General features: G+C 46.5%; 1 protein-coding gene across 11 annotated transcripts in view; it reads right to left on the bottom strand.

The window, feature by feature from the left end:
* Positions 1-24,029, bottom strand: part of LOC135898303 (solute carrier family 41 member 1-like) — a 458,169-nt gene that overhangs the window by 22,525 nt on the left and 411,615 nt on the right. For 10 of the 11 annotated variants that reach the window (XM_065427179.2, XM_065427177.2, XM_065427174.1 and 7 more), the window contains 8 exons: positions 21,000-21,107; positions 17,022-17,066; positions 16,847-16,918; positions 15,920-16,067; positions 13,662-13,808; positions 9,801-9,945; positions 5,764-5,837; positions 2,193-2,476 (listed from right to left, as the gene is read on the bottom strand). In XM_065427179.2, the coding sequence (XP_065283251.1) occupies positions 2,193-2,476; positions 5,764-5,837; positions 9,801-9,945; positions 13,662-13,808; positions 15,920-16,067; positions 16,847-16,918; positions 17,022-17,066; positions 21,000-21,107 (1,023 nt within the window). The remainder of the gene's footprint in view (positions 1-2,192; positions 2,477-5,763; positions 5,838-9,800; positions 9,946-13,661; positions 13,809-15,919; positions 16,068-16,846; positions 16,919-17,021; positions 17,067-20,999; positions 21,108-24,029) is intronic. The other variant, XM_065427175.1, reaches the window with a different exon arrangement.

Genomic DNA, 24,029 nt, shown 5'->3' with positions numbered 1-24,029 from the left:
CACGCGGTCCTGAGTGTCGCATCTCGTATCTGCAGACGGCTCATACCTTTCGGCGCGCTGTGTTCTCCCCGCTCTAGGGGTGATTGCGATATACCGCACGAAGGTCACTTCGCTCGCTGCTGCTGCCGCGCTTGCTCAAACGAGCGTTTTGACAGCGAGTGTTTCCGATCATCGAGTGTGACGTGTTCACGTTTGCTTGTGCGCGCTGACGCGATGCTTGTTAATTCAGTTACTAAGCGAATTTTCCCAAGTTTACACGGCCGGTAAGTGTACTATCCTTACTCGGTATAGCTGTCTACTAATTTCGTGTCTGAACCGCTGCTATTTACTGCAGAGTATTTTTGAAACGGCCTATTTTAATGCATTAGTGCGGAGCGTACTTGTAAAAGGACATTGCCATATCCATCTATAAACGATTAACAAAGAAACATCCTGTTTTCCTTGGTATGCCATTCTGTTAAGAAGGGTCCTGCCAAGACGACCACATTATAGTTCTTCGTCAGCTTGATGATGCATTTGATCTATTCATAAACAAACTTGGAGAAGTGCTCAACGTAGCTGGTGCAGCTGTGCATGCCAAGCATGGCATATGCTTCTCAAAGTTGAAGTTTGTGTGTAAGTTGTAGAAAAGAATGATGTAAACTGTGAATTCTTAATATTTCATGGACCTTGTATATTTATAGCATCACAAGAAAATGAATGCAGGTGTACTTTGTATATACGAAGAGCCTACGTGTACGCTAGAGGGGTGTGCTCGTTCTTGAAGCACATACGACGTTTTTTTTTTACCTTTAATTGTTCACTACAATAGCTTCAGGGACGGCTGCAAGCAATAAATAGATTAAGTAATACATCAACACGGCTATTATTGCTCCTTGTTTCTTTCTTGCTATCGACAAAAATGGTGATGCTCTTTATAGCCGGCCGGCCGTGTTGGAGTAAATTCTGATAAGTAAGAAACCAATTAGATGTCATATGAACATTATTTAAAAAGTGATGATTTATGCAGGATTTCATTACAAATTGAAAGCTAACAGAAAACAACAAAGACGATATATGTTCCTGTGGCAATCGAAATGAGATAATCATGCAATGAAAGTAGGGCAACCCACTTGGGGAACCAGGCGTAGACCACATTTCTTAAAAGGTCACAAAATTCTAAGATGTCACCGAGCGAATCATTCAACAGAACTGTAGTGCAAGAACTGACTGCCATTGGAGGAGATGCAACCAGTCTGTTGATTGTTTCAACCACTACTGAACCGAATGCTGAACGCTTTACTCTTGAATGCTTGCGTTCATAGTGAAATATCACGTCTACGTCTGCACCAATAATATATTTTTATTGCATGTGCCTCCGAAAGCAGCACTAAAGTGTTTCTCCGTTAGTTGATCAAATCATGCTACACTCTTGAATAGTTAAACACCTCCCAGCAAAAAAATATTCCCCAATAAATTCTAATTTTGCTATTACAAGATTATGCAAACTTGCGTAAAGACTCTTCAATCCAAGCCTTTCTGATTTATGAAGCTGCAAATTATAACACGTACATTTGATAACCTGCATCAGGTTTTGCTCCCATAAAGGCGCAGCATACATCTTAAAGCACGCCATCATTAGTGTTCGAGAGAATAAAGTGCAGCTCACGAAACTTTGACAATGCAGTTGCAGTGCGAAAAGTTCATCTGGTAGTAAAAATCAACAAAATTGAACTGGTAAATTTTACTGGGGTCCTAATGGGTTAACTTCCACTCATTTTCTCGACTTCGATAAAATGTGGTTCAAGGCCCCATTTAAGGGTCGTTATGTCTGCCTTCTTGCGGACAACTTGTTTAGAAAATATTCGCGTCGCAAAGCCTGCCTGCTGTCACAGGGGTTGCCACACATCATCATCATCATCGTTCTATTTCTATGTCCTCAGCAGGACGAAGTCCTCTACCAGTGAGCTCCAATTATCGCTGTCTTGCACTAGCCGATTTGAACGTGCGCCTGCAAATTTCTTAATTTCACCACTACACCAAATTTTCAGCCGTCCTCTGCTGCGCTTCCCTTCATTTGGCACCCATTCTGTAACTCTAATGGCTAATCAGTGATATGCCCTGAGTATTACATTACCACTCATATAAAATGTAAAAAATATAATAAGCGTCGGCGACGGATACGGCCGTATGGATGGATGGGCCCGACGTACCTGCACGAGTGCGACGAGTACGTAGAGACATCCGAACAGGGGTGTCACGTTGAACGTGCCGTATCGCAGCAAGTCAGTGGCGGTGAGGAAGATGAGCTGGCCCGGGATGACCACCAGCAGCAGGATGCGCGCCACACGGCCCACCTCGGAGTCACCGGCGAACAGCACCAGCGGGTTGGCGCAGCGGGACGCGTCCTCGGGCGGCAGCACGCCCAGGTCCACGCGCCGGCTCAGGAACGTCGACAGTCGGCAGCAGTAGATGGCCGCCAGGTTACCGCCCACGGCTGCGAGACGTCACAAGTGGCTTACTCGAGTGCTGCGTCATTCACGACGCCAGCCATCTCACGGGCGCAATATAACGATGGCTAATGAGCTACAGGAGCTACAACTTCCGCCTTGAATTCTGTAGTGTAAGAGCTGGTTGTAGAGGCAAGAAGCCATACCTGTTTCGGTGTCTTCATCCGCATCCATTCTCTCCGTTTTAGAACTTAACAGGGAGCATTTTACAAGAGTTGCTGCAGAATCGCGTCAGAGAGCTTCGCTCAAGCGTTTTCACCGGCTCTACGCCCACACGAGTGTCCCCGTTCTTCCATATATCGCAGATTCGAGTGCTGACAGTTTAACAGGACGCGTGAGATGATCAGGCTGATGCGCACGGCACTAGAGGTGCTTTTAAAGGCCCCCTTACCAGGCCCCCATAGCAAATTCTGGTTGTACACTGGCAGTTGTTACGTGTCCTCTATGATGCGTTCTGCCGCAAAAATGTTTCGAATCCGCTTAATAATCGCCGAGATATAAATATTTCAGTGCCGCAAACCGATGGTTTCAGCAGGCGGGCTCCACTGCATAGACTCCCTCTCCACTCGCCCCGTCTAGCCTCCGCAAGTGAAATTCAGTCCCTGAGTTCTCCGACACCGGACCTCGAGGATCGCGTGAAGCATACGTTACGGACCCCACCTTCATTGATTTTTTTTCTCGTCGTCTTTTTTCTTTTCTTCTTTTTTTGTTTCCTTGCAGCGCTGAGTAATAATAATAATAATATATGGGGATTTACGTGCCAAAACCACTTTCTGATTATGAGGCACGCCGTAGTGGGGGACTCCGGAAATTTCGACCACCTGGGGTTCTTTAACTTACACCTAAATCTAAGTACACGGGTGTTTTCGCATATCGCCCCCATCGAAATGCGGCCGCCGTGGCCGGGATTCGATCCCGCGACCTCGTGCTCAGCAGCCTAACACCATAGCCACTGAGCAACCACGGCGGGTGCAGCGCTGAGTACTTCCACTGACTGTGTTGCAAGCCAGCTGTTGTGATCGTCTCGTTTCGCGCAGCGCACGATTTTGCGCGCTGTGCACAATGACACATGACTCGCGTTATAATTCAGTGCTACACTAACACTGAGGCAGAACAAGCGGATCGCTGAGCATGAACACGCGCTGGAGCACGGTAGAAAATGGCATGGTTTGAGTCCTTGCGCACATGAGTGCACGACCGTGGGAACAAGCAGACCAAGCGGAAGTACATCTCTCTAGTTTCGGTGCGAAGTGAAGCAAAAAACACGCAGACATTCCGTTTGTGTGTTTTATTATGTCTCTAAACGTTAATTTGTCAATTCAAGCAACAGATCACACAAATTACAGATGGTGCCTTGAATAATTCTCGAAGTCACGTGTCACCACGAGCACTCTCACTGCGGACTCGAGTACGTAGGTGCAGGGACGCGAGTACGTCATCCTCCGGCTTGGAGGGCGGCGGCCGCGAGGAGAAAGAAAAACGGCGTTTGGTTTCAAATGTCAGGTCATTCCGCGGCGCGTAGCGATGTAACATTTAGCAGACACGATCATTATCACGCAATGTATGCTCTGCGCTTGTCAGCTCAAAATGGCAAGGCCTAGTGAGAGGCCCTTTAAGTGAAAAGGTAGCGGGGCGTAATTGCATCATTGATCCATTCGCGAGGAGCACGCGCTGCCATAGTATCGCGTCGAGGGGCACCGAATGGAATATATTTGAATTGCTGGCAACGCGCACGTCAGCGCTATAGAAGCATATGCGGCAGTTTGATGCAGCAGTGATGAATAGGCCGCACAGCGCGGATTGCGCCACCGACTTGGGCACGCTGCACCACCATACACACACACAACGAGCGCTGGCAAGACGGAAGCGTAGCTGTTCACCGCGCTTATGCCGGACGCATCTTAACTTGAAACATGGAAAAACCAATAAAATACGCCCGACGTAATTCCACGAACCCACTACGAGATCGTCTAACTCGGCCTGTAGAAAACTTTAAATATTGTGGGCTGCGCCTAAAGATACATCCGCTGTCTCCTTTCCTCTATCTACACATCGCTAACGCAGAGCCGCTAAACACCACTTCCGTGCTGTAGACAACTGTGTTGAAGTCTCTAGATGGCAAAAACTTTAAGAGTACGGAATTTGAAACGAGGAAAAATTAAAACACGTCACAGATAACATGTCATTCATAGAATAGAAATTTCTAGAGCGTGCTTCGCTGTACGACGGCTACAATGCACGCCTGAATTTGCCGTCAAGAGCCAAAGCGCAGATGGCAGGGCACTCTCGCAGTTTCTGAGCTCTGAAAGGTCCCGAGTTCTAAAGCAATGTCACTCCTGTGCGCTGTTTCGCAAGCATCGATGTCGATGCCACTGCAGGCGCCATCGCTCGCATTAATTCCTTCAGTCAACGAGGGTTACAACCTCGCGGATTAACTGCAGTGCCGTTAGCCACACAATTTAGCCAGCGAGAGTTTTCGGTAGCACATGCAGCGATTTGACGACAGCAAATTCGCCGCCCATTTTAGGGCAACATCTGACCAGCTCCACCCACGGTGGTACACCCAGTGGCTACGGCGTTGCATCGCCGGGCTCGAGGTTCCGGGTTCGAACCCGGTCACATTCTCAAGGGGGCGCCCCCTTCGCGCATGCGCCACAATGAAGCTCAGGCGGCGAAAATTAATCCGGAGCCACCTACTACAGCTTGCCCAGGATAAGATCGTGGCTGGGGTCCGTAAAACCCGAGAATAAATTTTTCCATGTCCAGCTTCTGACCTGACTGAGCGCCGGCGTGCAGGAGCGCACGCGTTGCTCGCATCGGGTGCGGCTTGGCTGCCCGTCGAGATAAACCAGACGCCGATACAGGTCTGTTACCATTCAAAATGTAATGGCACTGTCGTGGCACCTCTATACCGGAAGAGGCCACAGCAGCGCGTGTTCCAGTTGCACAATTCATAGGACATTTCGACCGGCGCTGGTTACCCATTGTCAATGCGTGCTATCGCGGGACTTAAAAAAACAATGTTGCAAGTTCACGCCTATGATTTATGGCGTTCGCGCTTAGCCTGTCGCGTTAGAATACAAACCATGGTGTATTGTTTTTTTTCGGCGCTCCCTGGAGAAGAGCTGCCTTTGAAGCATCAAAGACAATGAAGTGTTGATCGAAGGGCAACGCAGTGCACATGTTCCGCGACGACTTTGCTAGGCGCATTATGCAAACGCGCCTACGAGCTTAATCGATTGGAAGTAGCACACAATGGACGGGTCCCGCTTACCGTTTACAGCGGAGAGGTGAAGAGCGATGCCTTCGAAACGAACCACGGAAAAGTCCAGGATGTAGCCACCGAAGCTGCATGTGACAGAAATGTTGTCACAAAATTATATATTGCGTTTTCATTTCATTTGTTTGCTCTTACTTTTGTACTATTGCATTTCTCCCAGGTTTTCTGTTAATATTTATTGCCCACGTATCCCTTTTATGGCATGCTGCAATGTATACTTCAAAGTATTAGGTGGTCCCCCCGAGAGTTTATTAACTATTCGACCACGAAATGTAATAGCGTCACTAATGCTGTTATCATGCACGTAAGAAAATGTGAATAAACTTGAACTTCAGGTCGCGTAAGAGGAAGTCGTTTCAGTGCACTCCGGATCGGACCGGCAAACATGCGGCGGAAGAAATGAGCAAATGGAAAAACAAAAGGTCAATGACCAGCTTCATCCCAAATGCTCGCCATTTTCATCAATGGCTAGTTATTGCAAACGTCAGTTTTCTACTGGCAATATTTCCTTAGTTCAGCTGAGTATCACTGTGGTTTATGCTGGACTTTCTTTTTCAGTGTTGTGTATAATAACACGTAAATGTGACACGCCAGTAAGTCAATGGCCTTTAGCTGCATAGGTAATTCCGCGCGCAACACAGGAAGCGTGCAGGTGATGCTCGCTCACGTGGAACCCGTACGTATTAGACAACAGAACACCGGAGCCCATTGAGTCGTGACAGCGTGTTGAGAAGAAGAGAGGCGAGACCAAAAGCGATGCTTTCCTATGTTTTTCTATGGTTTCCCCGCTTTCCTGCGTGACACCAAGGCTGCAAGTGTTTTGCGGTCTAGAAGTTGTTTCTTGCGGGGTTTCACTCACCTAACGGGAACGCCCCATCTCTTCAATAGCGTAGCCAGAGCGTGGCAGACCGGGCACGTACTCCCGTGTGCTTCCGACTGCCCTCCCGAGAAAAAAAAAGATAACTGGCCACTGTCTCTCCTATTGAAAATCGTACTTTGAAACAATCGTGAACGCGCAAGGCATTGCCCGTGTTGCACAGTACGGGCAGTTGGCCTTCCGTCGTGACGTCACAGCTGAAGAAGCGTTGCGTTGCCCGGGAGGAGGAATGTGAGCGTATAGAAAAGTGAGAAGACACATTTCGCCCGACTGCTGCTACATGGTTGTTGTTCCACGTGCGCACCGCAGGGCGCCGCATTCGTTCAACAACGGTGGGATAAGTGGACAACTGGAGCAGGTGGACTTCCATTTGGAATGGCGTCAGTGTGCTCCATCATGAACGTGCTTTGTGACTTCTGTTATTCGTTTTCGCAAGAACTGGGGCTCTCTCTTCATTGCAACGGTCAAATGTTTGCGACAACCAAATGTTTATTCAGTGATAATCGTACCCGCTGCTCTTTTTTTAGAGTGAGCGAAATTTTAGAAATCCCACACGGCATATAGCGCAAATGAACTCATGGTGATGGATTCCTCCAATACATGAACGCTACATACACTTGAAATCAAAATGCATCTGTGACGAATTAAGAAATCACCAATGAGCTTTTTAACTAATTACTTTATCGCACACATTGTAATCCATAAACAGAAGCCAGTGATTTCACAAGACATTAGAATGAATTTCGAAATGAGCACCAATATTGAGGTAAGCGCTGTAAAGCTTGCTGTAAAAAATGCAGTGTTGTTCTGTTTACTCTTTGTCAAAACACCGTTTTATACATCTAAGCTAAAAAAATTACTGGAATAGCGATGCTTTTCCCAAACTTTGAATACGCGTATGTCGAAACTGGTGTCGTCATGCCCACAATTTCCGCCAAGTGGACGTGACCTTCGAAATCACTGGCTAAAATTCTCGAATTACAATATGTGTCTTAAAGCACTCCGTTTAAAACTTTATTAGCGAAAGGTTGTTAATTAGTAAAACACCTATATAGTTTTTTTTTTCCTGCCATTACTTTCCACCTCTGAGAAATCCAGCTCAAGAAGTAGCATTGTGCTACCTATACCACGGGTCCACGTAAAACACGGCGAAGGCGGGAGGTAGAAATAACAGACGATGAGCAAAACGAGAACAAGGTGAAAGCAGGAGTCAACGTTTAGACAAGTGGACTGGTCGTCTTCAAGGCCGCATTTGCTTTTCTGTCCACAGTATATATGTAGGTGGGCTTCTTCTAAAGGGGAGAGGGCGTAAGGCGAGTGGTGGTAAAACCCCTTAAACTTCGTGAAGGAGCGACACTATCCTCCTCCGCCTTCACTCCTCCTCGTTTCTCCTCTTTCACGCCCCCTCCTCGACCGTGGCGCCGCCTACTCTGCTCGAGCATAGCAACGGCGCCAACATGCGCTCCTCACCACTCCGTAGGCGCTTTTCGAGCGAAAATGCCTCTGATGCATGGCGCGAGGGCATTCGTGATGCTATAAGGCCAATAGCGACTCGGCATAGACCTCGGCCAGAGCACGCGAGGAGGAGGCGGCATTCTTCAAAGCGTGGCACTACGTTACGAAGTTTAAGGGGCTTTAAAAAATTCTATTATGGGGTTTTACGTGCCAAAACCACTTTCTGATTATGAGGCACGCCGTAGTGGAGGACTCCTGAAATTTCGGCCACCTGGGAATATTTTCCGTGCACCTAATTTAAGCGCACGGATGCTTTCGCCCCCATCAAAATGCGGCCCACATGGCCGGGATTCGATCTCGCGACCTCGTGCTCAGCAGCCCAACACCATAGCCACTGGGCAACCACGGTGGGTTAAGGGGCTTAAGTGGTAGCGGCAACGAGCGAAGGGTTTTAGCGGTGAGGGCGTCGAATTGAAAATAAAGGAGTACCGTGCACAAGGGCAGTGACAAGGCCATGTGTCAATCACGTGTGTCACGCGATTCATTCACGTGTGGCCGTGTGTCAGCCGGCGTGTCAACAGCATGCATAGCTGCCCTCTATTACCTGTTTCGCTGGTGGTCGTGGTTTATCGTGTCTCTAAAAGAGATAATAGAAGAAGCGGCAGAAACCGGTGCTTGTGAAAAAAAGAAGAAAAAAATGAACGAAAATACTGAAATAAAATCAAATAAATAAAAGAAAAAAGGGAGAAACACTAACCAGCAAACTAAGTGTTGTTGCCTATAGCTTGAAGTTTAGCATAGGTTCTAAAGCTCCCTTTGAAACATTTATACCTACTGGTTGCAATGTCTTATATACCACGGGTGAATTTTAAAAGTTCCATCAACGACGAAGAAACTGCAAATATGGAAACTGAAACTGGACAAAAAAAATTTCTATGAACGAGATGAGCGCTTACACTTCACGTCGCTAAATACGGGCAAACTCTTTACAGTTACGCTCATTGTAAGTCTTATGTGTGTAGCTTTTCCTTCTCTTTATTTTTTTTTTCGCGGATCTCTAGAAAATGCTGGAGCGGGTTGCACGCGCCGCAGAATGCCACCTCTGTGCCATTTTGAACGCAAACGAGCCACCGGCCTATCCGTAATGTCGATGCAAACTTGGTGCTTCTTTCTTACGCATAATTTAGTGTGCCGGGATGCGGACATTACATATACTCCTTTACAGAAATTTGAGCAGCTGTGTAAGTGCGGTATGTCAAAGGCTACCATTTCTCAGTCTGGCGTGGGTGCTTACAAGTGCCATCATTTGCGCTCAATGATAAATTAAGGGGGGGGGGGAGGGTGAGGCACCCCAGTCCGGAGGCCTTCGCGCGGACTCGCTTCCAATACCAATAAACCGACATACCGGAAATCTGTCTGCTTTCGTAATTTTTTGCATACAGCCGCTCAAACATGCGTCCATGGGCATGGAAGCGGTTCGCCTCAGCTGGCTGTCTTGTCGAATCACAGTCAAATACACGTAGTTAACTGGTCCAGCCTTTCGTGCCTTCTCTTTTTCGCGCTGCGAAACATCACGCCTATCACAACCAACTAGCCGAATTTTTCTGCCAGGCGAATCATGCGGAGCAACAAAATGGCGGCGGCCAAGCGTCAAATGCACTGAAAGAAAAAAAAAGGATTTGTGGCAATGAAGGCGCACCTGGATACCATCACAGCGGCCAGTATGGGCGGCCATCCGACCTTGAGCACGGAGCGCGTGTTTTCGTGCTTGAAGGCCAAGAAGAACCATAAGGGCAGCAGCAGAAGGCTCAGCGCCACCACGCCCGGAGTCATTAAGGGCGAGTCTGAAATGAAAAAAAATTGCAACTTTTGACGAGAGGTGATCTAATCAATAAAGAGTGGCACCTCTGGCAGCGTTGACACGTTAGTGTATTGTGTAAACATTACGGGAAAGCATCGCCCGAATATTATGCGCAATAAATGCACGTGAATGCGGCCTTTGCTTCACTTCTGCCTGAGCTTACGTGAGAGAAATCGTACGCTAATGCACACATTATTTGTAATACGCGGAGACAGACACGAGAAAGTGTGGGTTACCCAAGGGGTTACACGGATATGAATGTAAATGCCAGCACATAAAGCGGAGAAACGTAACAGTTATGATTATGACGACACTCCTGCGTGAGCAGCAGAAAAATGAAGGATCAAAAATTTTGCCATGCAATTTTCCATCGTACTGTACGAAGGGATTACTTAAAATTTACGACATATAGAAAATTTTCTATTCCAGACAACCTAATTGTAGTACTTGAGCTGGGTTATTCGCAAACGTGGGCAATACTTGTATGATAATTAGCAAATAATCACTAATTATTTCCTAATTATTCACTTCATGAGTGATAAGCAATTTAAGAAATGTAGTCGGTGAGGGCAAGGGAACAAGAGTTCAGGATCGCCAGTGAGCCTTGGAGTCTGTGAAGGAGTGCGTTTACCTGGGTCAATTACTCACAGGCAACCCTGATCATGAGAAGGAAATTCATAGAAGAATAAAGATGGGTTGGAGTGCATACTGAAGACACTGTCAGCTCCTGACTGCAAGCTTACCATTATCATTGAAAAGGAAGGTGAACAATCAGTGCATTTAACGGGTGCAGACATATCGGGCAGAAACTTTGAGACTGACAAAGGAGCTTGAGAACAAGTTCAGGACCACGCGAAGGGCGATGGAACGAGGAATTTTAGGCATAACGTTAAGAGACAGAAAGAGATCGGTTTGGATGAGGGAGCAAAGAGGGATAGCCGGTATCCTAATTGACATTAATAGAAAAAAAGTGGAGCTGGGCAGGCAACGTAAGGCGTAGGTTAGATAACCGGTGAACTATCAGGGTTACAGAATGGGTGCCAAGAGATGGGAAACGCAGTCGAGGACAGCAGAAGTCTAGGTTGGATGGCGAAATTGGGAAGTTCGCGCGCGCTAGTTTGAATCGATAGGCGCAGGATAGGGTAATCGGAGATCGCAGGGAGAGCCTTTCGTCTTGCGGAAGACACAAAATAGGATGATGATGATGATTATGCTGCTGCTGATGATGATGATCTTGTAAGGTGTATCCTGTAGAAATTATTTTCCAGAATGACACCAGTCTAGAGATATGACCCATTAAAATCGGCGTAAAAATGCACTATTGCTCAACTTTTTTTTATAAAACGCTGTATTGTACAATAAACCACAAAAGTAAACTGGCACACCCACGTATTTCGTCCCATACCTTGAGCAATATCATCTCGAAACTGGTGAAAGCCTGGAAATTGACTTCAAGTGTATACTTCTTTAAAGCTCATCGGCTACTATTCATATATGTGCAATATGTGCCGTAAAGTAATTAAGAAGTTAATTAGTTAAACATGCCTTTCTATTTCTTGTGCTAAGAATTTGCGCCTCATCGGATAATACAGCTCAAGGACAATTATTATGCTATCTGCCACAGGTAATCTCTAAAACAATTCTGTAAAGCTTAATATTATAACCCTGTATAAACTGTGTAAACCTCAGACGCTGCCGCAGACAGCGAATGAGGGAAAAGATGTTCACAATATGCAGCATTCTCCTTTACTGCGATATTTTTTTGTGAAGTAAGACAAATTATACGACAACCGCTAGGCCAGATTGTTAAAAGAACATCGGGGCAGAGCGAACAATAAAAGTGACTAGTACGCAGCAAATCATCTTTTGAAAACGAGAGGGAACATGGGAAGCAACAAGGAGTGAAACATTCAAGCCGCTGAGGAGCCACTTGACAACAACGCTTCGACAACGCTGTTCTGGGTGGGCGCTCATTGGGCGATCACTTCTGTTTACGACTTTCTTGTTTCGCTTGGAAAGACGCGGTGCTCCCTAATGTCACCTGCAAAAATGGTCGCTTCATGTACTCCGTTCCTTTCACAAAGCAAATTAAGAAGTTCATGAAGACGTGTTCTATTATATGGGACATGTGATTATGAAAACCCCAGATCCAAGCGTTGATTTTTGTTACCTTACTGATAGCCTGAAAAGCGCAAACGCACACAATGCACACAGTGTCTGCACCCTTTTTTTGGCTGTCATTAAGATGTACCTACTGGGCCGGCGAGCACCAAGTTATGCAAGACTGCGTGTATGTCTTACGTTCGCTGTGGCCAAACGTTCTAATGCGAACGGCGTGAAAAACTTCAAGACACATGAAGGAGAGCCAAGTAAGCTCGTCGTAATTGCTCTTTTGCACGGGTGGCGTTCTAAACTTTACGAAAGTATTGCAGCGTATCAAGCACGCACAACTGAAATGGATAACTTTATGGTAGTTAGTGATCGCCCTGTTTATTACACTGCATAAATCACTGTCAGGTCTCCTGGTGCAGAAATGCAATATTACAGCACTTTTTCATCTAACTTGACAACTGCAGGCATACTTCCTGTCGGCAGAACAGATGAAATGGAGAGAAGCGCTTGATTTCTTCATCTTTAGCATTCGATCACCTCCCTCAAAAATGTACCGTTCTGCCTAATGCCCCCTAATATATGTTTTAAATCAACTTCCCGGATTTTCTCACTTCTGACAGGCTAGTGGCAGATGGAGTAGGTGGGATACTCTTAGGTAACATGTGCATAGGCAGTCATCAGCTATGTAATAGTGTGCACAAGAGTGTTTTAGGCTCTCTTTTGGCGCAATGCTAATTTCTGACAGGCGCAGTTATGTTGTTTGAAAAAGAAAAAAAAGGCCTATGCCTCACCCATGCAAATACCTGCCCTCGTATAACCATGGTTTTTTTTTTTTAGAACGTCTGAAGCTATTAAAAATTGTCTGCGGTAGATCGCACGATTTTACTCCATGAGCTGCTCTGCTCAAATAGGCGGACATTACTTACACGCAAAAAAAAAACTGAAATGCTTAGTAGTCTAATTTTAAAAAAATATTATTCAAGTTTTTTAACTAATTACCTTTGCCACACAGTGCAATTTAAAAACTCTATTGGGTGAAACTGGAAGTCGGATCCACGTAAGGAATTATCAGGATGATACCAGTTTCGAGATAATAATTCCTGAGTTTTGCGGAGAAATGCATGGGCTTTCCAGTTACTTTTGGGTTTTTCAATGCAGAAAACTACGTTTTGTTATGAAAGTGAGTGGAACGACAGTGTATTTCTACCGCAAGTTTGACGGCGCATATCCCGTAAGTGGGGCCATTCACACAATTATTTTAAAGTGAATATGCCTTGCAGTTTCACCCGCTAGAATTTGTATATTGCAATACGACGCATACGGTAATTACTGAAATACTTATTCAATGGCTTTTTGTGAATTTGTCGATTATGCATTTCAAGTTTTCTTTTTTTGCAAGCAATGCCCGCCTTTTCCAGTAGACCAGCTCAACGAACTCGAATTGTATTACCTGCCACACCAAATTTAAAAAAAATGTTTGACCATCTCAAAAACAACAACAAAAAGAAACCCCAGGTATATATTGCCAACGGGCAGGCTGTCACACCAGCGAGCGCTGACGGTTGGCGCGAATCACCCGGTGCTCACCTTTCCAGACGAGCAGCCTCGAGCTGATGGTCGAGAGCAGCGTGAGCGTCGTCAGGTCGCCCAGCGAGGCGGCGATGGGCGCCGCCACGTTGTCCGGGTTCAGGCCGCACCGCCGCGCCACCAACACCACGGTCGTCATGAACGCCCCTGCACACACACGCACGCGTCCTGCATGAGCCGCATTTGAGACGGCGGACCGTAATCAGTTTGCGGGCGAGCCCGACGTGGTCGCGGACGGTCTCTGCCTGAGCTCGTCCAACGCACGTGGCGAAACGGACTTTCCGCAGACAACGAAGAACACACCAACCCGTGCGTCTTCTTTCCTCCTCTCCGTGGCGGTGCTTCTCTGCTGCAACCGTTTTGCATCGTGACTGAGTTGAGCGCCGAATTGCACTGGGAGAAGCCAGGCTGCGGCTCCCCTATGTGCGGCGTGATTTGGCGCCATTGAGCCACGTCTCGCTCCACCCGCGGGCGGAGAAACCGGCTTGTGTTGTCAACCTAACCCAGCTGCACTGGAACTACAGAGCTACGAGCAAAGGAAAGCCCGACACCAGTGTCTCCGCGTGCCGCCTGTACGACAATACGGGAACCGTGGGAGCAGCCGGCAGATGCTACATCCCGTCGTGATCCTGTCGACTTCGAACGATCCTGTCACACGAATCAGTTGATCTTGACCGGAGAGTTTCGACTTTGTACCGAGTCCTGCTGAGGAAAACCGTTTATTTATACCATTGAAATTTACCCGTGATGACTTTTGCTTGCCATATATTACACAGATTTCGCTGCGGTCATAAGCACAAAACTGACAAACGGTAAGTAACAGCTAGAGCACACCCCAAATTAATAGTGTATTGTCAAGAAGTACAGAGTCACCGACGATATGACTAGCTGCATATCGTCGCCATGCATATCGTCGCCATGCATACCTGGCCCCAGTTCCGCCGGAGGCAGAATTTACTTTTACTGCTTCGTTGATGCAATTATACACCCGTCAGCGAAATCTCGGTGGCTTTGGCCTACTGGACTGGCAAGCGTGGCTGGTTGTGCTGAAATAGGTTGCGGAGCACACGTGCCCACGACGCTCCCTCTCGTGGATTCAATACAATCCGAGAAAGAGGCTGTAACGTGCCTTGCTCAATTCCACACTTTTCAAGTGACACATATACTGCAAGCGCTTTAATTGGGTTATCAATTAAGCGGCTTTCTTTTTCAAGTTTGGGTCACTTTATTTATTTTGCGAATTGATAATTCGAATTTGCGAAAAATTACGCACACATACCCGCACGCTAAAAATTCGCATGACCTAGGAACCAGCCTTACGTTTGTCAAACACGGTTTCCTGCCGCCAAAATGAAACAACTAAAAGCAAATGTTGACAGCTTTCGCCACTCTGTACAATAACTCCGGCAACCAACTTTCTGAAAAGTTGATCACATCTGTATTTAGCGCGCGAAAAAAATTTATGCCGACAAATTACAAAAACATTTTTTTGCCCCCATGGTATGTGATGATAACGCCGCCGTGCTTCAGTGTTAACCATGGACATATTGGCGGGGCACTTCAACAAAGACACTGTTAGGTGCGCCTAACAGAAAACTCGATTAGTTATTGTGAATTTTTTTGCGGTAAATACCCTTTGGTGATAGACATTTAAGGACGATCTCGCAGGCAATTTTTTTCCCATTATCTTACAGTATATGAGTCTGCATAGACTTTATATATGCAAATATGTGTCCAGAGCGAGCGACCCTGCTAATAATATCACCGCGCATACCGTACTAATAGTGTGTGCTCGCGATGATACATCATTAAGTAGCAGTGCTGAGCCCGAGGTCACGGGATTGAATCCCGGCCACGGCGGCCGCATTTCGATGGTGGCGAAATGTGAAAACACCTGTGTTCTTAGATTTAGGTGCACGTTAAAGAACCCCAGGTGGTCAAAATTTCCGGAGTCCTCCACTACGGCGTGCCTCATAATCAGAAAGTGATTTTGGCACGTAAAACCCCATAATAAATATCTTTAAATAGCGGACCAATTTTACCCGCAAGGAGAGATTTTCGACGTCGCAATCAGTGTGCTTTGAATGACGCTTCTATTCCTGGGCACGAAATTGCCCCCCCCCCCCCTCGAAAAAAAAAAAAGGCTTTAGCAGTTTGACAGTGTTAGCTTTTTCACCGTCACTGCGACGTGACCATAACACGCGTACGCAATGTTGCCTGCGCCAGCGCCGAAGAGAGTAGCAGTAGTGGCTACTCACCGAGCACCATGCTGGCCACGTTGGCAGCGGCCAGTCCGCAGGCGCAAAGCATGCAAGCGTAGAGCGGGGTGATACCGCTGCCGTGGCGCGCCAAGCCTTTGGCCAGGGCCAGCCCGCATGCCACCAGCGCCACCACCGTCGACTGGCACTGGACGTGGAAAAAAAAAGAAAGAGAATATCTGTGCAGAAATATACAACAACGGTAGGGTCAAACACAAAATCAAGCGCTATGAGAAGTATGGTGCAACGAGATCTTGTAAAAGGGATTAGAAGATAGCATCCAGAGTGAGACGGATCGCCGTGTGTATGCTATGAAAAAATATTACGCTTCCCCACAAACGCACCCGAGTATGCACTCAAGCCTTATGAATTTTGGCTTGAAACGACTTGCGAGATTTCTGGCATTGATATTGTCGCAGTGAATCCGACACCAACAATTTTTCAGCCTTACTGGTCAGTTTTGCGTGCCTTCATACTACAGCGACTGAATGCGCGCCAATTGGAATGTACGAGAACGATATTTTTTTCCAGCGTTATAAAGAAAAGACGTGAGGACTATAAAAGCAAAGGAGGACACGGACATAGATTAGCTTGTGTGCTCTATTTTCTTAGTCTTTCCCCCAGGTAAATATTTTCAGCTGTGGAAAATGTTTAGTAGCGCAGCTACTAAATATGGATTGTTCAAAGAGACTTGCAATAGCAGCATTTTCGCTAGTAACAGACATTATTTTATGTTTCGAAACTTCCGTGCCTGAGATAACGCGTTGATGATCAACCATGGCAGATCGGCCTTAATCCAGATCTGTTGCCTATTTTGAAGCGCTGGTGGAACAAAGTGCGAATTTACTGTCTCAAGTACTTAAATTTTATTTGCCCTATGTGTATCAGATTTGCACAATCGCATCAAGCAATCTGTATGAAACGCACCTGTAAGAGAGCCATGTTGGCTGCAGCTTGTCGAAGCTGGCTTTTTATCGTATTGAGCCGGTCAAGGTTAACCTGTAAGAGAAGGTGCAACGTTTGTTATGAAGACTGCCGAACAAGAAGCTCTTGTCTGCACTTCAGCAAGTTGTCTGGCATGCGTCCACATGTAAATACTGACTTCGCCGTGTTTTTCTTCGCCAGGCTTGAAGATGGCTGTGTGAATCTGAAAGAATTGCGCACATAGCCTTCTTTCAGCGCAGATCGCACATTCACAATATGTAAGATCGCACATGAGGGTAAAGATAAGCGTTGCCTTATAGGTTGTTGGCATTGTACTCTACGCTGAACGAACACGGATCTACTACATATTGTCAAATATAGGCAACCATCACGATTTTACATTATAAAGGGTATTGTAGCAGCTGCGGTGGCTTGGATAGTTTAGCTATGTTTCGCTGGACAACAATGCAACGTCGCGGTCATTAAAATTTACAGGGGCCATATATGTAATGATTCAGCGCCATGTCGTCATGACGTAACATGACGCCTGGTGGTGCATTTAACTTTGATTAGATGCTTTAAATTTTCCTCCGATTGCTGTCAGCTTCAGGCGTCCCGAAAAAGATTGAAACCACGAAATAAAGAAAAAATCACTGATAATTACGGTACTCCTCAACGCGAAATTTGACGCAGCTCTACACGTGTTTTCATTTCGCGTGTCAACATTTTGTATTATAATTATATAGGTACACTGTTTTTGTTCGGAAGAGAACGACGTGACTAGCGTTGACAATCTGCCGCGTGCAGCACATCGCCCGTGGAGCGAAGTGTGGCGTGACTGCCTAGCTAATCGGCAGATCGCGAGAGGCAGCGCGTGGGTGAAGTATAGACGCGATTCTCAGCAGCGGCCACCGACAGAGCTCTTTTCGTGCAGCGATTTGTGTCCTTATATGGCATCGTTGGCCGCGCTCGCCACATTTGTCCTATCGATGACGCCATCGGTGAACAGACGACGGCGCGCCATTCTGACGCCATCTCTTGGCGGTCATCGCCGCGGACCCTTCCTTGCGTGGCATTGCACTTCCCGCCTGCGCTGCACCCTGCTGCGCTTTCTTCCTCGCGCTCTCTTCGCATTCCCCGTCCTTCATCCTTCGCTGCGCTCGGCGTTCGCTCGTTTTCTTGGTTACGCCGAGGGACGCCGACGCTCAACGCAGGAACGGGCGCCTATGAGGTGCGCTCTAAAAGGCTGGCGAATAATAGAGCTTTAGCCTGTTGGCATACTGGAGACGAACATGAGAGCAACCACACTGTTGGCGCCATCTTGCAGTGGAGAGTTTATCTAGAGGACACGCAGCTACTATTGCAATGACCAGATATATTCTAATTAAATGTTGGTGGTAAGTGTCGGCGTCCTCGACAAAATCGTTAACACGCAGGGTCGATCTTTATTTTCCTTCGACAGAAAAACTTTCTACAACGCATTGTGCTTGCAATAAATCGCCTCAAGAGGACACTAACATTGATTTTACTGCTTTGTTAGGTACGTACGTATGTATGTATGTATGTATGTATGCACGTACACATATCCCGTGGCAATGGGTACGTGTGTCATTGGCAATCTGCAGCCGCCGAGGGCAGAGCTAGAGAAACAGAGTTGCAGGTGCAACACGAGCGGAGCCGGACCGCACTCGAGCGCACCTTCGCGCTGTGAACAGTGCGACCTCAAATTTGGAGCTAGGGGTGCCGGCCATTTGATGCGAAAACAGATCGTGAAGCAGTGCAATGATGTCATTAATAATTTATCAGTACTCCGCACTTGATTTCGAGGCGTAAAGTTTCTAAATTTGTTTTGGGCTGAAGTAATTCATGACTATGCAAAGCGCTAATTGCCTTTGTTCTAACTGTACAATCTTCGGGAACGGCCAGATACACGCCATAAGCTGTGTTGACTTGAACAAGAGTGCTTCGTAATAAAAGGAATGCGTCGAAGTATCGTCACTGGGCTGGAGACAGTAGCCAGAGGAGAGTGCAGCAATTTGTCGCTAAGGCATCGCGCGGAATGCTCCACACACTGTCTCGCGTAAAATATATTCAAGTGTAGCCACTTGAAGAAAATATAGACGGTGCGCAGATGCGCAAATTATGACCTCGTGGATAACGCAGAGGTAAATTTATTGAGTAAGGCAGCCACACTCGTCCTCCGGGGATAGAAGTGTGTCACGGTAGCCTCCCTAATTACCGGTGTCCACGTTACCCGGCTGCGTAGTTGTCGGCTACCGCTTTTCTCGTTCTGCGCAGCACTCTTAACTGACTGCGCTCGTACATAATCGATGCTTCATACATTGGGAACAAGCAAGCTGCCTCGTGCGCGCGCGTGAGCGTGACGCTATAGTACGAGGTCTGCTGTGGCCTTGCAGACCGAGCTGCTATCGCTTCGTCCGTGTGCCTCCGTCCGAAAAAAAAAAAAATGCTACTCGAGGTAGCTGCCTCGATCATTTCAGGACACGGAAATGCACGTCGTAGTAGATTGCCCGAAAGGTGGCAATAACGTGTCTGGCTATGTAAGGTGAACGTAGCAATTCCACGCGACGTGGAGCAAGGCGGTTGTACGTACGCCTTACTCCTCTTATTTCAGGTTTGCTTCGAGCCGGTTGCCCTTTGCAATGTACAGTAAACAGGCTACACTATCTGTTCCTTCCTGGTTACACACAGGCGAGAAGTGGAGTTATTCGGGTGTTTCCGTGATGGGCCTTTCGCGGGGGCAGCACAGCTTTAGATCCGGTCCGCGAGAAGTCGCACGGCAACGCCACGCACGCCAAGAAAAAGCTTGCAAGGAGACGACTGCACGATGGGGCAGCCGTTCGAAAGCTACAGGTCTTCCCGAAACACGTCGCGTTGGAAGCCACACTTTTCCTCTACCAAATTCCCACAAACAAACAAAAGCATAATCTGCACGGATCGTGCAGCGAGTGCGCATATATGAACGACCAGCTTTCAGAGCGCGCCCTCATTTATTTTTAGTGCAGCACTTTTAGTGCGCTGAAGTGCAACGAAAATGCAGCGGCTTTTTGGAATGGTGTGAGAGTGCATTCGCGACCCTCTGCTGCCTTGTGGGGCGATTAAAATGAAACCAGCGTTCCTTCGTAAAATATAAACGGAACATTGCTTTACGCGCGAGGTGTCACGCAGCCACAAAAGCAGCCTCCTCTCAGAACCTTGACTCGACGCGTGCCCTTATGCATAGATATTCTATAGGTTTAAATAAATATGTGCACCGCAGAGGCAAGCATTAACTCACACGAAATAGGTGACATTCCTGGTAAAGCTTGAGGCCAGATTGGCGCGGTTTTATACGTTTAATATGCCGTGCACGCAATTCCTGTGTATCATTCGCTTGTGCTTCAGCCATTCTTTGTTATCGCATAACTTGTCAATTATGGTTTTGTCTCTAATGGGTTCACTTTGTTCTAAGTTGCAGTTAATTATTCTAGTATTCCAGTGCTTGGGTACATAGAAGTTGATATAATATATCGAAAACAGCCAATTGCTAGGAAACCAGGTACATCTACAACAACTTCCTCGTAATAAGAAGGAAAAATCAATGCCAATTTGAATAATGGGTGCATTCAAGGTTTCTGTTACATGGGCCTATGTTCTACGCTCATTCTTGCGTTAATCGATCACTAGCGACTGGCTAAGGTTCTAGCAACGGCTATCTGTATAATGAAAAAAATATATATAAGAAACAACAACATCGAGAGTTTTCAACTCTGAAATTGTTCCTTTGATGACTGATGACCATTACTGACTGCTTGTCACCATACTGGCGCACGTAACATAGTTGGATAGAGCGTCGTCCACCTTACCCGGGTGCACGGATGGATGTTATGAGTATCCCCTTTCGAAACGGGTGGTGGGTTGCGCAACAAAGCTCTTGTTATTATACTGCGTAAAGTCGTATCTAGGTTAAACAAAGAAAAAAGAAAGAAAAATACTATGAACTCCCACAACAAAATTTTCTGATTCCCTGTTGCGAACTGTGCTTTTGTACGTCTCCGTTGCTTGTTGTTTCCCCACTTCCACCAATCCTCCGATCGCGTCTGACTCGAAACGCGAAACACTAACGCGAGCGCCGCCTCGCGGCCACGCGACGTACCTGCGTGCTCATGCGTGCCACCAGAGTCATCTCGAGGTTTCCGTTGAGGCCCAGGAGGGGCGGGACCAGCACGAACAGCTCCCGGTACGCCACGTACACGGGCCAGCCCTGCGGCAGGCATGCAGAAACAGCGCGCAGCCGATGAGAGTTCGTTCGCTGCTGCACTGGTGAGGCGAAAGATACGCGTGAAACAGACGCCATATGCCAGAGCCAGACGCCTCAGCTGCAGTGGCTTCATTTCTCCGGATGAACCGTGATGCATACCCAGCAATGCACTTAAGAGTGGGCAAGGGTTCCACGGCATCAACGCTTGTGTCCCTCGTTACAGGGACACTAAAGAAGCAAAAAGCAAGTTCAGCTGCATTAGTCAAGCCGGGTCAAGTTGAGCTGGAAGCAAAAGCCAGCAGAAGCGCAAAAAAAAGAAAAAACGAAACACGGGTAGTGACGCAATCTTGAAGTATCAGCTCACCAAGAGATGAAAGCATCTGCTCGGATGGACTGAATGACATTCTAGAGAAGCCAAAGACTCAACTAACCAACCTTCTATAGCTTTTACACCACCGCAATGACCTAGGTACAAGAAAATACTTATAAAATTTACGACGTCATATGTACATATCGGCACTAATTTTCGGGAACAAAATTAAGAAGATCGAACTTTCTCCTTCACTTTTTTTTCTTCCTATAATTATCTTCTTAAAGCAATATTAACGAAAATAGTGTTAGAACAGTTAACTGCACCTTATCGGTCCAAACTGGTTTAATGCTTTTCCTTAGTCTAATTTTAACGGATGTTAAAGAGCATCAGTCAATCAATACTATCAATAGTAGTAATAAATCTATCAATACGAACTCGCACAGTCGTAAAGAACTTTCATCATTTTGTTGGTTGGCTAACAGAAATCTCTTCCAATCTTTTATGATGAAATGTCTCAATTATTTTGCATGTAGTTTTGCATTTGTGTTTTGCAAGGACTTCTGTGTCCTCAAACAAAGGTTTACAACCGCAGTTACGACAACGCGCTACAAACCAAGAATATGTTGCCATACCAAGTCGCCCTCGCCCAACTGTCCTTTACCTTTTGCTACATACCTTAAAAAGTCACATTTCCATTCATTTGAGAGAAAAGAAAAGCGGTTGGCTATTAGCGGAAGATGCCAAAACCAAACTTCGCCGCATGAAGTTTACACTGGAACCCGAGCGCCACTGCCTCAGCGTGACGTCATGACGAGCTGGCACGAGAATTTAAAGATGGCGTCGCATCTCGTATTTCGTTTTTGCGTCTTTCCTGGCTCGTACCAAGGCACCTCCCATAAATGTAGCTGCCGCTTTGCTACTGCACAAACGTATTTTCCTAATAAAGCTTAATTTATAAAAAAAGAATTGTAGTATTTTACGGGCCAACACCACGATACGATTATGAGGCACGCCGTTAAGGAAGGCTCCGCATTATGTTGTCCACCCGGAGTTATTTAACGTGCAGCCAATGCCCTGCACTTGGGTGACTTTGCATTCGATTCTGTGGAAATGCGGCCGTCACGGCTGGGATTCGTTCCGGCGACCTCGTGCTTACCAGCGCAACGCCAAGGCCTCTACGCCACCGCGGCGGGCACAGCTTAACTTATTATTCAAATTCAGTGTCCCAATGACTTTCGTATGTTTGACCCGGCCGCGCAATTGTCTGGAAATTCATCATCGTAGATTTACAGGAATTTATTGCGTGTTTGAGGAGGCTGCCCTTTGCGTTCTCACACGGACGTCTCAATCAATCAAATATTTGCCGTGTCCAGGAACAACTATATGATTTGAGTGTCTGCGCACGCATACTTCCAAAGGAACTGCAGGGTAATATAAGAAGAAAAGAACAACCAATAAAGAAAACAATTTTAAAAAAAAGTGCACATACAAGACGCAAGGTGAAGAGAAAAGAAAAACGACGAGGAGAGCAATTGAACAATGCCTGAAACTATGGCACGACAACGCAAAGCTCGTAAAAGAACAATGACAGCGAGTTATGAAAAATGTTGAGATCACAAAAACAGGCGTAATAAAGACTGCATTCTGTATATGGTTGAGCTTTTGTTATGACAGGCAGGAACATGGATAGGTCGACGTTCTCTGGTGATCTTGCACGGAATAGGAAACATGATACAACTGAATAGTTTGATGCATGCACAGGATACCGTGAAGGTGTTTCAAAAGAAGCAGAAGTTCAGCGCAAGTACGTCGGCAGCGAAGTAAGGGCGACGACAACACTGCTGGAATAACATCCAGTGTCAGTGTGAGCAAAGCGGCGATAATATATTCTTAGAAACTTGTTCTGGATCCCATTTATAATGTCACTGCTGGATCTAGAAATGCAATTGCAGATAACCGACGCGTATTCGAGTTGAGGAAGACAGATTTTTGTGTGCCACTTGTGGAATAGTTTACGAGAATCGAATCCGATTGATAAACTACGAACAAGGCCATGAGAGTGCATACCCCGCATTGCAACGCCTTTAGTGTGAGCCGAAAAGTGTGAGCCGAAAAGTGTGAGCTTGTGTTTAAAAAAAACACAAAAAAACACTGAGACCATTGCCCTCACAGACCTTACACAATGGTAGATCATCTACGGAATCAGAAAAAGAAATGCTTGCTGTTTTGCGTGTGAGTCATGTCTGTCGCCTTAAGAGCATTCAAGGTGTGGTTATCCTTGCAGCATTCACGAAGAAAACCAAAACAGGTCAAACTGCAAGAAGCGAAAATCATCTAAAGTATGAATTGCCTTTAAAATATTGATGTCATGGGCTTATAGAAGGAATGATGAATTCTGAATAGCGGAAAGAAGGTCATTAATAATAAAAAAACGGAGTGGTCAAATGGGGCACTGGTCACAGGAAAATAATTTACACCCTTGATGGTGAGAATTGCGAATCATAACACCCTTGAAGGGTGTTTTCATTCAAGAAACATCCCATCATCATGACTTTTTGCGAAGCATAGGGCAGTTCTAGATGCCATAACACCCTTTTACCCACCGAAAGGGT

Source organism: Dermacentor albipictus, chromosome 5 (genome assembly GCF_038994185.2).
Source record: "Dermacentor albipictus isolate Rhodes 1998 colony chromosome 5, USDA_Dalb.pri_finalv2, whole genome shotgun sequence".
Lineage (NCBI taxonomy): Eukaryota > Metazoa > Arthropoda > Arachnida > Ixodida > Ixodidae > Dermacentor > Dermacentor albipictus.
The sequence above is the reverse complement of the archived record's forward strand: the minus strand, read 5'-3'. Positions and strand labels throughout refer to the sequence as shown.